The sequence below is a fragment of the Dipodomys merriami genome, unplaced genomic scaffold, assembly GCF_024711535.1.
Source record: "Dipodomys merriami isolate MVZ:Mamm:240054 unplaced genomic scaffold, mDipMer1.0.p SCAF_274, whole genome shotgun sequence".
In the NCBI taxonomy this organism is placed as follows: domain Eukaryota; kingdom Metazoa; phylum Chordata; class Mammalia; order Rodentia; family Heteromyidae; genus Dipodomys; species Dipodomys merriami.
Genome location: NW_027204204.1, coordinates 255,930 through 272,921, shown reverse-complemented (window position 1 = coordinate 272,921; position 16,992 = coordinate 255,930). Strand labels below are relative to the sequence as shown.

Sequence of the window (16,992 nt, the reverse complement as noted above, 5' to 3'; positions counted from 1 at the left end):
TAGAAATAAGCAAGAAGACTATTGACCAGGACGTTGCTTTCCAGGTACACACGTGAGTACTTGTTAAACAAAATGTATGAGCGTGGGGAGGTTCTTTGTTGTGGACTTAGCACTTGAACTAGACCCAAGTAGACCAGAACAAACCAGAAGGAAGTCACTTGTGGTAGGTGATGGAAAATAGACCAGCTTTCCAAAACAAAGCGGCCAGGAACAACCAAGCTAACCCTGTGCGCTGACCCAGGTGAAGTGTGGGGAATTCCACTCACAGTGCCGGGGGTGGCAAGTCCAAGGTCGAGAATGTCATGGGCAAACAGGAGGCCAGAAAGGGTCGAGCATGGAGTTTGCTCTTCATCTTGAAAGCAGCACAGCACCTCTAATGACCTCATGACCTTGAACTAAGCCCCACCACTTCACAGTTCCATCACCTCCCAAACTCTACCACTGAAGGCCACACTTCCAACCTCTGAGCCCTGTTGGACCTCAAACCACTCGAACCATGGCCCTCTCGAAGAAAGGAGCTTCAAAGCATCCATCTGCCTTTGTCTCTGCTTTCTTCTGCCTTTTCTGCTTAGGAAGCCGATTCTGCTGCTCAGTTCACTGGAAGGCCCTTCATGAATTGCTTGATAAAAGCCAATGTAGAGGGCAAGCATGATGGTTCATACCTGTAATCCCAGCCACATGGGATGTAGAAATAGGATCAGGATTTGAGGCCATGCTAGGCAAAAGCAATAAAACTTATAAAAGACCTCATCTCAGCCAACAACAGACACATCATGGTTCACACCAGCTACTGAGAGGTAGAGACAGGAGGGTCCAGGTCTATGGCTGGCAACATTTTTTTTTTAGCACTTATCTGAAAAATAAAACCTAAAGGAGTGGGGTGGCTGAAGTGGTAGAGCACCTAACGAGCATAAGGCCCTAGAGTTCAAATCCTATACCTTCAAAAAAGAAAAAAAGCCAACTAGAAAGTAGGAGTGTGACCTCAAGTGGTAGAGCACCAGCCTTGAGCAAAACAAGGCAAGTGAGAATGGAAAGCCCAGAGTTAAAGCCCCAGTACTGGCACAAAAATAAGTAGCCAGGATGGGAAGGTGGCTCAGTGGTAGAGCACTTGCCTTGCATGCATGAGGACCTGGGTTCAATTCCTGAGCACCACATAAGTAGAAAAAAAAGCCAGAAGTAGCGCTGTGGCTCAAGTGGTAGAGAGCTAGCCTTGAGCTGAAGAGCTGAGGGACAGCGCCCAGGCCCAGAGTTCGGCCCACAACTGGACAACCCCCCCACCTCCAAAAAAATTTCAAGAAATAAGTAGCCAACTAAATTGTGAAACCCAATTTGTAGGACTTTCATGTTTTTGACAGAACCCTTTTTTTTTTTTTTTTTTGGTCGTGGGGCTTGCACTCTGGGCCAGGGAGCTGTCCCTCAGCTCTTCAGCTCAAGGCTAGCTCTCTACCATTTGAGCCACGGTGCCACCTCTGGTTTTCTGGTGGCTTATTGGAGATAAGAGTTTCACGGACTTTCCTGCCCGGGGTTGGCTTTGAACCATGATCCTCAGATCTCAGCCTCCCTGAATAGCTAGGATTACAGGCATGAGCTACTGGTGCCCGGCTGTGAAACTCTTATTTCCAATAAAAAGTACCAACCAACCAGAAAGTGGAGCTGTGACTCAAGCCTTGAGCAGTAGTTCAGGGACAGTGCCCAGGCTCTGAGTTCAAGCCCTAGGACCAGTACACACACACACACACACACACACACACACACACACACACACACACACACACACACACACACACACACACACACACACACACACACACACACACACACACACACAATGTTTAGGCCATCTAATGAAAAGAAGCTTCTATCATTTATTCACTCAACAAACATTCAGTGAGTGTTCCAGACCTGAGGAGTGCAGTGTTGAGTTAGAAATGCTTGTCCAGTCACTGAACTTATCATCTATGGATCTATGGAGGGAGGTAGTGCATGATGGATGACATCATCAATGTAGACTATGATGTCACAGAAATGAATTCTGTATGCCACATCAACTAGTCCTAGTATATGAGCTACACACACACACCCTTCCTGGCAAGGTCCCAAGAGATTGTTGGGAGAGCGACAGACAGACAAAGAGAGAGAAGACTTACTGGTGGCGGTGTAGTCCTGCATGGCTTCAAAACCAGTGGATCCCCGCAATTTGGGCCAGAAAGAGGGGGTTTATTTTGGGGTGAAAACAAGAGCAAGTTCATCCTGGCTGGAATGTATCTGGTGTACCTCCACCTCAGAGACATCTCTGGAGCCATCCCTGGGTCTAACTGCAAAGCCCCACAGTGGACGCTGGTTTCATCTTTTTATGACTTGCTGGGAAACTGGGCAAGAAAAACCATTATAGGTTACTCAGGGCATGTGACAGTGGCTATTAATCATAGCTGCAGTCATGTCAAGTTACACTCATATAAAACTACCCCTTTGATGCCCATACTGGGTATTATGATGCAAACCTGTTCCGGTCTTGTTTGAGTCTCCCGATTTAAGGTGTCAACAGCATCATGTTGGAAGGCAAAAGGATCCTTAGCAAATTACCTCTTATGATGGTGGCTGGATAAAGCCCAGGATTATGGTAGAGCCTCATGAGTTAATCCTTTCGGTTTAACTTGAGTTGAAGAAGATATGAAGCAAGGAAAAACTGGGTGAGAACATGCAAGAAGGGGGAAAGTAAAGTAGAATATGGTAGGTGCTTTATACATTCCTGTGTTCAAATACTCACCACTATCTTCCAAGAGATCATGGTGGTATATTTTGTGGGGTGGGGATCAAACATAGGGCCTCACCCTAGTGAATGAATATTGTGGAGAAGCAACCTACGCAGAATGGAGTGGCAGCTAATGATCTCAACACCCTGGGTTCAATTTGGCCCACAGAGAAAGTAGAGTAGGGATATTAGCATATCAACCCCATTTGATCCCCTGCTTTGGGCTCCCAGGCAGAAGTTAGGGGACAGGTAACATCACTCATTTGGCCCTCTGTCCTATTCTGTTCCTAGAGCAGGTGACACCCTCAAGATGGGATGCAAAGAACATGTCTGTCTCCCAGTTATACTGCTTTGTCACCTCCTCGTATTTTTGTCGTATCATGTTTATGTTGTGTGATACTGGGGACTGAACTCTTGGCTCCTAGAGCTTGGCCCAGGTCCCATTCTGTTCTTTAAAAACCAAAACAAGCTGAGTTACCCTGAGTGCTGGTGGCTCCTGCCCATAATCCTAGCGACTCAGGAGGCTGAGAGCTGAGGATCACAGTTCAAAGCCAACCTTAGGCAGGAAAGACTTCTCCCTCCAATTAACTACCAGAAAACCAGAAGTGGCGCTGTGGCTCAAAGTGGTAGAGCACTAGCCTTAGGTGGAAAAGCTCAGGGGCAGCACCGAGGCCCTGAGTTCAAGCTCCACAACCAACCCAAAACCCAAACAAACAAAAATGAACCTGAATTTTTCTATGGATGTGATAGACTATCATTGCTGGAAAATGCAGACTCGACCCTGCCCTAACAACAACAACAACAAAGTGGTAGAAAACTCCCCTCAGCTTAGGAGAACACACTTAAAACTTGAATCCCGATTCTCAACATCTCAGATCACGGAGACCCTGTCCTACCTATGAATTCTGCCTCTCCAGTGTACACAGATGAACTCCATTGGAAGTCTGTTGTGGCTGTTCTGGCATGGTTTTCTGGAGGTTGGCCTGTGTGGCTGTTGCCCAGGCCTGCCAGGATCCCTCTTTAGAACCGGGGCACCCGCGTGCCCAGCCTGTCTGTGACTTCCGGGTCACTCCCCTGTCGCAGCGGTGGTGCTGGGACTCCGCCCCGGGCCTCTCACTCCCCAGCCACAGCCCCCGGGGGCGCAGGAATTGGTCCTCTTATTCTGGAAGCTTCTGTTCCCTCGCACGCGAGCGAGCCTCAGAAACTTGGAGATGGCCTTCATTTGCCAGGCTGACTGGCGGCGGTCCGGCCTGCAGGCTCGGCTTGGACTCCGGAAGCTTCTGGACATCGCAGAGAGATCGACAGAGCAGGCCATGGTGTGTGTGTGTGGGGGGGGGGGGGTAACGGAGAGACAGGGAGGGAGGGAGGGGGAAGGAGGGAGGGAGAGAGAGGGTAGCAGCTTGCCGCTTCCGGTAACTTAGCAACCGGCGCCTTGGCAACGGACAGGGGGCGGGACAAAGGGGGGAAGCCGGAAGCAGGCAGCCGTCTCGCGAGAGTCGGGTACCCGCGCACGTACGCTAAGTACCAGGTAGACGAAGTCTCGCGAGAGCTGGGTTTGCGCGCGTACTCGTAGTCGGAGGCTCGCCGGGGTCTGCTGGCGTCAGGTTCTTGTACAGGTGATCCCGGGTCACCTTGGTCTTCCTGCCATGGAGCAGCAGCCGCAGCCGCAGCAGCCGCCCGCTGTGAAGATCAGGAACCTGCCCTGGTAGGAAGGAGCATGGCGTCCGCGACACGAGGCCCTGCCCGGCCTCTCCGACGTCCCCTGGTTGAGGACAGAGGGAGGGCTGCGACCCCGCGAGCCATCTAGATGTGCCTCGACGTCCCCAGGATCCCCACAGCTCCCCGCACCCCCCCCCCGTTCCCTTCTTGCCAGTGCTCCTCCACGCCTGGCTGATGGAAAGGCGCAGCTGGACACCTTGCATTGGCCTCGCCCAAGCGCCCGCTCCCCTCCTGCTTGCTCCCCTCCTTCCTTCTTTCCTTCTCCCCTCCTTCCCTCTCTCCTCCTCCCCTCTCCCCTTCTGTGAGACCTCAGGTCAAATCTGGGCCTAAGCAGTAGCTACTTTATCATCCGTCTTTGTTGATCAGCTTTCTAACTAACTAGCAGGCCTTCTTGTTTCCATGATGGATCCTTACGAAAAGACCCCGGGAGGCGGTTACTCGTAGTATTTGGATTTTACAACACGGAGAAACTGCATCTTAGTTTAAATAACTGGCAGAGCTAGAACACAGGCTTGGATTTGAACCCAGATTACTTCAGCTCCTGTCTGTCCTCAACTGTCTTGAATACAAACATGTCATAGTGAATAGCCGCTGATGGAGTCTGACTTGGTTTAGAAGAACTGCCAGGTTCCTACTTGATACTGTTACATTTGTTTTAATTGGAAGAGGCCATTCAGTGGCGTTGAGGACGCTCAGAATGCTGTACAGTCATCCCACTGTCTAGTTCCAAAATTCTTCATCATTCTAGATGGAAAGCCTATCATCACTGGCTCATCCCTTCCCAGCAACAACTGATTACTATGTATGGATAAGTGGAGTCATGCCAAATGTGGCTTTGTGTGTGGCTTCTTTTGCTTAGCATCCTGTTTTCAAGGTTCATCTACATTGTAGCTTGGAGCAAATCTTTGTTCTCTTGTTTTTGAGGCAGGATCACTTGTGTGACCCAGGCTAATCTTGAACTCCTGAACCCCCTGAGGCCTCAGTGTCCCATGTGCTGTGCTTATCAGCGTGTATCACTATGCCTATTTTCTTCATCCCTTTTATGGTCAGATTGCACTGCATTACAGTCATAGATGGTATTTTACTATCCATTCCTTTCCGATAGGTATTTGAGTTTGAATTCACTTTTAAATTCAAGTATCAAGTGTTCATCCAGATCAGGATGACGGACAGCTAGAGAGATGAGGTTAGGGCTGGTTTTGTTGCTACTGATATTTAGAGTCAGCTGGGGGGGGGGGGCACAAGACAACTGACCTATGTATTGTAGGATACACCTACCCACAAAGTACCCGTAGCATCTCCCCAGCCACCTAGTTTAACAACAATGTCTCCAGATTGCACTGAATGCTCCAGGCTGGGGACCATGGGTCCAGGTTCAAACTTGAAGGCTTTGTTTCTCTTCTTCGTTGAAATAGGATATGAAAGGACTCTTTTTATAGCTAACAAAAATATTCTTGCATTTATTTATATAACATCCTAAACTGTGTTTCAGGGTTGAGAAATACCGACCACAGACACTGAATGATCTCATTTCTCATCAGGACATTTTGAGTACCAGTAAGTGTCATTGTCATCTCTTTTGAACAATCCATCTCTACTGCGTAATAACTTGAAAGAATCTGACCAAGTGTTGTAGAGGGTGGCTTTAAGAGTTTTCATTCCTGCCAGGCACTGCTAGTTCAAGCCTGTAACCTAGCTACTCAGGAGGCTAAGATCTGAGGATCTCAGTTCAAAGCCAGCCTGGGCAGGAAGGTCTGTGAGACTCTTATCTCCAATTAACCACTAGAAAACTGGAAGTGGCTCAAGTAGTAGAGCGCTCACCTTGAGCTGAAGAGCTCAGGGACAACGCCCAGGCCGAGATCAAGCAAGACTTACAACCAACCAACAAAAAAAAGAAAGAAAAGAGTTTTCATTCCTGACTGGTCATGGTGGTCCATACCTGTCATCCCAGCTGTCTCAGGATACAGAGGTAGGAGTATCAGAGCCAGGACAAAAGCACAATCTAAAAAGCAAAAAAGGAAATAAAAAATTGAGGCTATGACTTAATTGATATAGCACCTGTCTACTACAAATCCCAGTACTACAAAACAAAGTTTTGTTTTGTTTGCTGGTCCTGGGCCTTCACCTCAGAACCTGGGCTCTGTCCCCGAGCCTCTGTGTGCTCAAGGCTAGTGCTCTACCACTTGAGCCATAGCACCACGTCTGGCTTTTTAAAAGTAGTTTGTTGGAGATGAGTGTAATGGACTTTCCTGCTTGAGCTGTCTTTGAACCGTGATCCTCAGATCTCAGCCTCCTAAGTAGCTAGGATTGCAGGCCTGAGCCACCAGCACCCAACCCCAAAGGAAGTTTTGACTCTGGCGGGTGTTGGTTGGAACTTCCATAGGGCTGAAGTGCATTCAGCCCAGGTCAAGGGCTCACTTTGAATGTGTGACTCCTGAAGACTAGTGCTGTTGTTTTTCTTCCCTGTCCTCAGTTCAGAAATTTATCAGTGAGGACCGCCTGCCACACCTACTTCTTTACGGCCCTCCAGGGACAGGAAAAACATCCACCATCCTCGCCTGTGCTAAGCAGCTGTACAAAGATAAAGAATTCAACTCCATGGTCTTGGAGGTGAGTAGGATTATTCTCATTCAGCAAATAAGTAAGGAAGACTGTGGTTCAGGGCCAGTTGTGGCCAAAAAAAAAAAAAAAAAAAATCTGTGCATGGTGCCATGCTCCTGGTATTCCAGATACTTGGGAATACAAGTAGGAGGATCACAGTTCAGGGCAGCCCAGGGATAAAGTGAGAACCTATCTGGTTCTACTAAGTGCCAAGCCCTGAGTTCAAACCCCAATACTGCAAAACAGTAAAAACAACTCCCATAATCTAAATATTGTCTATTACAAGAAAAATATTTGAGTTACTGTTTTTGCTGTTGTTGTTGGTCGTGGGGCTTGAACTATGGGCTTGGGTGCTGTCCCTGCGCTCTTCAGCTCAAGGCAAGTGCTCTACCACTTAAGCCACAGCACCACTTCTGGTTTTCTAGTGGTTTATTGAAGAGTCCCATGGACTTTCCTGCCCGGGCTGGCTTTGAACCATGATTCTCAGATCTCAGTCTTCTGAGTAGCTAGGATTACAGGTGTGAGCCACCAGTGCCCAGCTTTGAGTTACTCTGTAGGGGTAGGTGTCAGAACCTTGCCGCTCCCATCTTTGTACTGTCTTGGGTGAATTCAGAATGTGATAAACCTCTTGAGGATTTTGATAACTAATTAAACATAGCATTGTCTTAGCCAGGCACTGGGGGTCCATGTCTATAATCCTGGCTACTCAGGAGGCTGAGATCTGAGGATCATGGTTTGAAGTCAGCCAGATCAGCAAAGTCCATGAGATTCTTATCTCCAATAAACTATCAAAACCCAGAAGTAGAACTGTGATTCAAGTGGTAGAGGGCCTAGCCTTGGGCACCAAGAAGCTCAGGGATAGTTCTGAGGCCCTGAGTTTGAGCCCAAGACCAGCACAGAAACAAAACAAACATCACAAAACACCATAGCATTGTCTTGCTCAGGACAGAGGTCTTTTGGAAGGGGTCATCCTTGAATTCCCAAGTTTGTGTGGAGATGTCCTCAAGAGAAGGGAAATAGCCATTTGCCTTGCAGATGTAATGGAATGTTTAGGGATTTCTGGGTGCTTTATTTTTCTAATGCTTATCTCTTAGCTGCTGTTAGCCCTGGAGAAGTAGTTGGCAGAGATACATTGAAACCAGAATTCATAGGTAGCAAAGTATATGGTTTTCATGATGGCACCTTTCTCCTATGTGTAGCTGAATGCTTCCGACGACCGAGGCATAGATATCGTGCGGGGACCAATCCTGAGCTTTGCCAGCACCAGGACAATATTTAAGTAAGAATGATTTGTATAATTTCTCAGAGACCTGATAGATAAGATGGTACAGCTTTTGAATCCTCCCCATTGGTAAAACAAGACTTTGTGTGTAACAAGCTATGGAAAGATAAAATTCAAAGAGAGTGGTGAGCAATGTTACAACAGTCCAGGCTCGGTAGCTTCCACCTGTAATTGCAGCTGCTTGGGAGGCAGAAATCAGGGGACTGCACTTCCACTACAGCCTGGGAATAAAAGTTAGAATTCTCTTATCAGTAGCTGCCCACTACGGGGAAGCACAATGTGAAGTTCATAAAAACTGGTGCATTGACCTTTAAAAAGACAATCTCAGAAAGGATAGCAAGAGCAGTAGTTTAAATAAAAAGGAAAAAAGATGATCAGGTACTGTGATGGAAGGATTATGGTTCAAAGCCAGCCTGGACAGGAAAGTTCATGAGACTACTAACGAGCCATGGCTCAAGGAGTAGAGCACTAGTCTTGAGCACAAAAAGCTAAAGGATAGTGCCCAGGTCCTGAGATCAAGCCCCAGGAACAGCACTAAAAGAAGAAAGACATGAGCATATGGGCGCATGGCATGACCAGTGGTAGAGCTCAAGCTGACCCTTCGCGAATGCTGTCCCACCCCCCAGGCAGAGCAGGTAGTGGTGGGGCCCTGTGAGGAAGGAAGCCAGGCACAGGGAGGTGCAGAGGATAGGCCTGGCCCTCGAGGCGCAATGGGCTCTTCCTGTCGGAGACTGCACATGCCAGCCTTGGTCCCCGCCCAGGACAGCTGGCTTTCAGGACATGGGAACTGATGGCCCAAATGTGAAGGCGAAGCCTGGGCCTGCTATTGTCATGAGATTTAAGAGATCCTGAGATAACGCCGTTTGCTTTCCCAGGAAAGGGTTTAAACTCGTGATCCTGGACGAAGCCGACGCCATGACTCAGGATGCCCAGAATGCCTTGCGACGAGGTAAAGAAGAGCGGCCAAGCTCAGTATGTGAGATCCCAGCGAGGCTCAGCCTCCAGAGTCATGCTCAGGACCAGAGGACCTTAGAGCCTGGGCTGCCCCTCCCCTAGAAGCAGACGCTAGCATTCTGTGGGGGTTATGGGGAGATTTTCCTTCCAAAACTGTTGGACCTAGGCCCTGTTGCAGGGAAAAGACTACCTGTTATGCCACTCCATGCGGGCATGACCCCACCACATGCCAAGTGAGTGGCCAGTGCGGAGGGGTGAGAACCCTGTGGTCTTCCTTTGCCATAGAGTAAAGGCATTTCCTGTTGGCCAAAGGGCCCTGGCCTCCTCTCATGAGACAGAACCGCCTTTAGGAACTTGGGGAGGAGGAGTGGATTGCAGCCCAGGTTGCAAAGACTTGCAAGGAGGATGTCAGACTGTCGTCTGGTCCTGGAAGTGTCAGCTGCCCGTCTCCACCATTGTGCTCTAGAGTGGCCATCATTCTGGGCAGATCGCCCTGCGAGGGACACTGGGTGCCTTTAGAGAGGCACTCTGTCCCCAGAACCTCAGCTCTGTGTGGTGCTCCTAAGTGCTCCAAGGCCTCTGGACAGAACAATGGAATCTGCTCAAAGTCCCCTGGCCCCACTCAAAAGCATGGAGCATTGTCACCTGGCTGCTGGGCAAGAGGGCAAGGGCTGGTGTATAGGGACTCAGATCTGCAGGTATGAGGTGTTAATTCTGCCAGAATGACCTCACATCATAAGATATGCACAGTGACAGCAACACATCTCTGAGCTTTGAAAGCAGAGTAGTTAGGTCAGGCGTGGTGGTATGTGCCTATAATCCTGGCTACTCGGGAGGCAGAGGTAGGAAAATGGAGGTTCCAGGCCAGTTCTGGCAGAAATTAACAAGATGCTTTGATAAACAAGCCCGGCATGGTGATGCACACTTGTAATCCCAGCTACCTGGAGACAGAGGTAGGAGGATCCTTGAGGCTAGCCTGGGCAAACGCAGGATACTATCAGAAAAATAAAAGCAAAAAGGCTGGGCTGTGTGTGGCTCTAGTGGTTCAGCCGTAACCTGGCAAGCAGAAGGACCCGCGTTCAGTCCCCAGTCCCAGCAAAAGGAGAAAGAGTGGCTGGTCTCAGGTCCTGAACACATCGTGACAGCCCGCCTATGGTCACTCTCCCAACCTGTGTGGGAAATAGGTTTAAACCTGTTTGAACAGGTTTACATAAACCTGTTCTGTGCCCTCCTGATGCCTGCAGGGTTCAGGGTGCTGGGTCCTCTGGAGGGTGGGTGGGCTGGTCATGGATGGGACATGGTTTTATTTTTCGTCTAGTGATTGAGAAGTTCACAGAAAATACCAGATTTTGTCTCATCTGCAACTATCTGTCCAAGATCATCCCGGCCCTGCAGTCCCGCTGTACCAGGTTCCGCTTTGGACCCCTGACGCCAGAACTCATGGTCCCCCGCCTGGAGCACGTGGTACAAGAGGAGAAGTGAGTGCGTGCTGAGGTCTTGGGGAGTGGGGGGACGCGGGGGGACTCCCAGGGGGTTCTGGCCACTGTCATTTCCTCTCCTGGAGCCTCTCCTTGAATCCATTTGATTTTCTCCAAGTCCCTCCTTCCTTGGGCGTTGTCCTTGTTCCTTCCTACTCCATCTCTGCCAAGTGCATGCTGCTGAGTCTCAGCAGATGCCGCCAGCCCCTAAAAGGGAAGCTGCATGCAGTGCAGTGAGATGCCAGGCAAGTAGCTCCTAAACATCGAGACAGGCTCTGGGCTCCGTCCTCTCCAGACAGTGTCACTCACAGCCAGCTGCGCGTAGGAATGCCTGGTGAAGCAAGACAGTATTGTTCTATTCTTTTTCTCTGTGAGTCTTCGAAAGCCATGGTCTTGAAGGCCACCTCATCCCCTGTGGGAATGCTTGCGCTTGGGGGTGGGGGGATGGGGCGGGGAGCCTGAATCCCGTGCCCATTCCCTTGCAGAGTGGATATAAGTGAAGATGGAATGAAAGCACTTGTGACTCTGTCCAGTGGAGATATGCGCAGGGCTCTGAACATCCTGCAGGTGAGCTCTAATGTCACTCTGCAAATCACTCCCCAAGAATGATGAGCAAGAGCAGGGCAATGGTGGCTCACACTCACTATCCTAGCTACTAAGGATAGAGGTTTGAAGCCAGCCAGAGTAGCAGAGTCCATGAGAATCTTATCTCCAAGTAATCAGCAAACACTAGACATAGACAGAGCATTGGTGGCTCACGCCTGTAATCCTAGCTACTCAGGAGGCTGATTGCTGAGGATCGCCGTTTGAAGCCAGCCCAGGCAGGAAAGTCTGAGACTCTTATTTCCAATGAACCACTAGAAAACTAGAAGTGGATCTGTGGCTCAAAGTGGTGGAGCGCTAGCCTTGAGCTAAAGAGCTCAGGGACAGTTCCCAGGTCCGGAGTTCAAGCCAAAAATAAATGCCAAAAGTAGACCTGTGGCTTAAAGCACCTAGGCCCTAGGTTCAAGTCCCTGTACCAGTGCACATATATACAAAAATGATAGGATGCGGGCACAGCTCAGGTGGTAGAGCCCATGCCTAGCAAACATGAGAGCTGGGTGCAGAAAAAAAAAGGATGGATAGATGGATAGACGTATAGTGGATTGCAGGACAGCCAACCTAAACTAGAAAGCTAGAACCATCAGACATCTCAACATGTTCTGTTTTGATGAAGCAGAAAGCCCTTTGTGGAGCCTAAGGCCAGGTTAGGGAAGGATTGATTGGCTTAGCAGCCAGTGAGTCCTTTCCATGTGGAAGACACAAATCATAGTGTCCTTGGCCCACTATTACTGGTGTGGCGGCCACCTACAATTCAACTGCCTCTCTCTCTGACCAACTGCATCTCTCTCTGTGTGCGCAGAGCACCAACATGGCCTTTGGGAAGGTGACAGAGGAGACTGTATATACCTGCACAGGGCACCCACTAAAGTCAGACATCGCCAACATTCTGGACTGGATGTTGAACCTGGACTTCACCACTGCCTACAGAAGTATCTTTCTCACGAGTGCCGCCTTGTGGCATGGAGGCCGGAGGGCAGCGTGGGAGCTCAGGCTGCAGCAGCGTGGGAGCTCAGGCTGCAGCCTGCACCTCCGCCTGGCTGGCTTGTGGTTGGGGTGGGCGTCTGACAGAGCCTTCCTGAATGGCTCCAGCCATCCAGGAGCAACTTTGCTCTTGGATGGGAGAAAGTAGTTAAGCCTCAGGGTGGAAGATGGATTAGTTATAAAGTGGTTAGTGTTAACTCTCTCATTTTGCTGTGAAATTTAAAGCTAGGAATAATGATAGGAAGCCTTTGGAGAATCTCTTTTGCTCTGTTCTGCAATATAAGGAGATTTACCTGTGGTTTCTAGAAAGCTCTGAGTCTTGGGTGTGGGCCTAAGGCAGAAGAGCCCTAGAGTATCTGCCTAGTAAGAGTGAGGTCCTTCCTAAAGGTCAAAAGCAGGAAAAGTAAGAACTGGGACCAGACCTGAGATTGGAAGAGCTGCTGGAAATGGAGGTCTGCGGCTTGTGGGTTCTAGAACTTTCCTCCATTGCCTTAGCTCCTCACCCCAGATATCATGGAGTTGAAAACCCTGAAGGGCTTGGCGTTACACGACATCCTGACGGAGGTTCATCTGTTCGTGCACAGAGGTAGCCTGCTACTCCCCAGCCGAAGTCTGTGGAGGATATGCTTAGGAGAGCATAATCATTCATTAGTTCATTCATTCGTCACGGTACTAGGGATTGAGCCCAAGCCCCCAAGCATACTAGGCAAGCAAGTATTCTACCATGTTAGCCATGGCCCCAACCCGGGCTTTTTTCTTGAAGCACCAAAATGGAATGAGGTATCTCATGTCTTTATTTTTAGCACTTCTGTCTTGCTGTTTAAAACTTTGTTCCAAAAACCTTTTTTAATATCTGGAACTGTAGGTGAGAAGAAAGAAATCCCTGAAAACTAACTTTATCTCCTCCAGGGGTTTCTATTTTGTAATTTCATATGCTTTTTATTTTGGTGCTGGGGTACATTCTACACACACTGCCACGGAGCTGACATCCATCCTGTTCTGTAGTTCTCGAAGGAAAGGAGGAGCAGTCATAGGAAGCCCCACTCCAAGTCCCACCCTTGTCTACAACACAGCGTGGGTAGCCCATCTCCCAGACCACACCGTCAGCCCCGAGCAGGGAGTCTGGCATCTGCATCTTTTCAGTAGCCTTCTGCATCCAAGAGTTTTCATTAATGAGTGAACCTATTCCTTATGTTTTTCAAAAGTGGCTGGGTGCTGGTGGCTCATGCTTATGATAATCCTACCTACTCAGGAGGCTGAGATCTTAAGATTGCAGTTCAAAGCCAGCCTGGGCAGAAAAGTCCATGAGACTCTTATTTCCAAATACCATTCAAAACCGGAAGTGGTGCTGTGGCTCAAAGTGGTAGAACGCTGGCCTTGAGCAAAAAATCTCAGACAAAGCCGGCACCGGGGCTCACTCCTATAATCCTAGCTGCTCAGGAGGCTGAGATCTGAGGATCATGGTTTGAAGTCAGCCTGAGCAGGAAAGTCTGTGAGACTCTTATCTCCAATAAACCACTCAAAAACCAAAGTGGCCCTGTGGCTCAAGCGGTAGAGCGCTGGCCTTGAGATGAAGAGCGTGCAGGGACAGCATTCAAGCTCTATAACTTTTCTGTTTTTTTTTTTTGGGGGGGGTGGTCATGGTGTTTGTATAGAGTGACCAACCTTCACTAGTGTGACTTATTTTTTCCCCAGTTGACTTTCCATCTTCAGTTCGAGTACATTTACTGGCCAAAATGGCAGACATTGAGTGAGTATTTTTCCCAACGTAAAAGCAGCCCCACCCCTCCCCAGTGATAAGCATACTTGGCTGGTTTTGGTTTTCTGCCTGGATTGCGCCCGCGAGGTGTGGATGGCGAGGGTGAAGGTAGGGTTGCTTGTTGAGCAGGAACAAGGGCAGTTCCAGGTTTGTGCTGTGTCCACAGCCTCTGACTGCAGATGCTCTTGCAATTCCCCAGGCCTGCTCCAGTTCAGACCCGAGGTCATCTCGGGACGGCCAGCCACCCAGCTGTTATTAAGGCATTTTGGCATCCAGGGGCATACTAGGGGAAAAGCAAACACAAACTCAATTTTCCACTTTGCCTGGCTCAGTCAACACTGCATTAGCCCCCAGTGAGGCTGGCAGCTGTCTCTAAAGCACAGCTCTGGGTTCAAAGCAGACGTCAGGGAGGGCCAGCTCCAATTTGCCTTTGATGTACATAAATTAGGCCTCTCTGCCCGCCCTGTGGTGAGGACGATTTTGCTCTCCATGGCTGGGCACTTAAACAGCGACAGGATGAACTGCCAGCGCCGTCTCACTGACCTGACCACAGACCCCCTCCAGATACTCAGTGAGATGTCTTCATGAGGAGGTGCTTCTATTGTAGCCCTGTCTTCCACCATGAACCCATCACTTCTTTGTCCATAGAGGGAGAACAGTGAAACTCAGAGCTCCGCTGTTGGTAAGCTCTTAAAAGATGTCAGCAGTTTGAGATCTTGAAATCCATGTTAAGCACAAGAAAACATGGGGACGCACAGGAGACTGCTTTCCAGAAGGGGCTTTGGGTAACTCCCTCCACTAGTCATCAGCTGGCCCTGCCTTCCTACCCGAAGGCAGGACCGGGCTAGTCTTTGTCCTGACCTTGGCTTTGATTTCTTTTAGGTACAGACTCTCTGTCGGCACCAGCGAGAAGATTCAGCTGAGTTCCCTCATTGCTGCCTTTCAAGTCACCCGAGACCTGATTGTGGCAGAGGCCTAGGCACTCTGGGGCCACTGTGACTACAGGGTGAGGAGCTGCCTAGGGAGGAAGATGAAGCTGTGACCACACCCGACGTCTTGGAGGCCTGGCCGGGAACAGAGGCAGATTTCTGGGCTGTGCTCTCTGGCTGCGTGGAGCAGCGATGTCAGCTGTCAACCCACTTTCCTTTTATTGGGAGAAAACCTTTTCCTTTTTTTGGCATTATGGCCTTGACCCTTCAGTTTCTTTTTTTTTTTCTTTTTGACCCTTCAGTTTCTTGAGTCACAGGAAGTTGGACTACCCATTCTGGGGAACAAAATGTTTTCAAGTGTAATGTGGTCTGTCTCCCAACCCAGAGGAAACATCTTTTTTGTCAGTCGTGGGTCTTGAACTCTGGATGTCGGGGCTGTCCCTGAGCGCTTCAGCTCAAGGCTAGGCTCTACCTAACACTTGAGCCACAGCACCACTTCATTTTCTGGTGGTTTATTGGAGATAAGCGTCTCACGGACGTTCCTGCCCCAGCTGGCTTTGAACTCTGATCCTCAGCTCAGCCTCCTGAGTCACTAGGATTATAGGTGTGAGCTGCCGGTGCCCAAGCTTCTTTCTTGTTTTGTGGTACTGAGGAATTGAAGCCAGGGCCAAATGTGGGCTAGGCCACTCTGCCACTAAGCCACGTTCACAGCCAATTTTTATCCCCCTTCTGTTTTTGGTGCTGGTCCTGAGGCTTGAACTTAGGAATTGGGTGCTTTCCTTGAGCTTTTCTGCCCAAGGCTCATGCTCTACCACTTGAGTCACAGCTCCACTTCTGGCTTTTTGTAGCTTATTGGTGATAAGAGTCTCGTAGACTTTCCTACCCAAGCTGGCTTTGAACTGCAATCCTCAGATCTCAGCCTCCTGAATAGCTAGGATTACAGGTGTAAGCCACCAGCACCTGGCTAGGAATCTACTCTTTTCACCCTCTGTATTTACTTCAAATGATGGCTAATGGATTTTTGGCCAAAGCTATTATATTTTTATATAAAGAAATTGTTTTCTTTGCCTGGCGTGGTGTTATGTGCCTATAAATCCCAGTACTCAGGATGTGGAGGAAGAAAGATCGCTAGTTCAAGACCGACCTAGATTGTACAGCAAGTTCTAGGCTAGCCTAGTGACATGGCAAGACCTTCTCCCATTTCCTCTCCCCCTCCCCCCCGCAAAAAAAAAAAGCCTCCAAAGCAAAAAACACCTAGTCTCCTCAAGGAGTATAAATTATGATGTGGATACCAGGAAAACTAACATAGTTGGGTTAGCTTTTGAACTCTGCCAGTGTGGGCCAGTGTCTGCAAATCTCACTTGCTCAGGTGGGAAGGCAGCGCAGTAAATGAGATCATAAGGGACAGAGCAGATATAAGTGCCCGTACAAGTCTGTCTAAAAACCATCTTGTCATTTCATTTTTTCACAGGAAGAATATGGCAGCTTGCTTGCTGGTTATTATAAGCAACTTTGGGACAAGTTGCATTTGTACGAAAGCCTTTTGTCTGTGCTAGCAAAGAAAAAAACCTCTGGAGGTCATTTCTGATAAAGGCATCAAATTACAGCATGGGCCTTAACTTGCCACCGACCTGACTTACAACTTTTGGTGGTACATAGTACGAAGGCGACAGTGCATTCTGCAGAAGCCTTCTGATGGTCAGCTCTTTAATTTCTCTCAATTTGTGATAGGGTAGGGTTGTCTGGTGTTGGCTGCCATACCCCCATGACTCCACTGCTGCATACCATGGTGCTCCACCACTAGGGTCTGAGTGCTCTGCAGGCCTCTGCATTCTGAGCTGGAGATGTTGCCCCATTGTAGGGTTGTTTGTGGTACTGGAGTTGAAACTGGCTTTGCCTGAGCTAGGCAGGTGCTTGACTGCTTGAGCCATGCC

At 49.1% G+C, this 16,992-nt stretch overlaps 1 protein-coding gene and 1 long non-coding RNA gene across 4 annotated transcripts; one reads left to right on the top strand and one right to left on the bottom strand.

Moving 5' to 3' along the window:
- Window positions 1-400: 400 nt before the first annotated feature.
- On the bottom strand, window positions 401-3,875 carry LOC138837701 (uncharacterized). Of its 2 annotated transcripts, none has more exons than XR_011375415.1 (4): window positions 3,649-3,875; window positions 2,502-2,686; window positions 2,148-2,369; window positions 401-662 (listed from the first exon to the last, which is right to left on the bottom strand). It is a non-coding gene; the product is annotated as an uncharacterized lncRNA (long non-coding RNA). The 2 variants fall into 2 exon arrangements; XR_011375414.1 differs by having other exon boundaries at window positions 2,502-2,653.
- Window positions 3,692-16,125, top strand: LOC138837698 (replication factor C subunit 5-like). 2 transcript variants are annotated; one of them, XM_070036639.1, is made up of 11 exons: window positions 3,692-4,068; window positions 5,964-6,028; window positions 6,945-7,081; window positions 8,272-8,351; window positions 9,230-9,303; window positions 10,627-10,786; window positions 11,272-11,353; window positions 12,189-12,318; window positions 12,879-12,956; window positions 14,066-14,120; window positions 15,012-16,125. In XM_070036639.1, the coding sequence occupies exons 1-11, from the start codon at window positions 3,716-3,718 to the stop codon at window positions 15,106-15,108; spliced, it is 1,311 nt and encodes a 436-aa protein (XP_069892740.1). In that variant the 5' UTR covers window positions 3,692-3,715; the 3' UTR covers window positions 15,109-16,125. The 2 variants fall into 2 exon arrangements, with proteins under 2 accessions (XP_069892740.1, XP_069892741.1); XM_070036640.1 differs by lacking the exon at window positions 3,692-4,068 and adding an exon at window positions 4,305-4,457.
- Window positions 16,126-16,992: the final 867 nt, after the last annotated feature.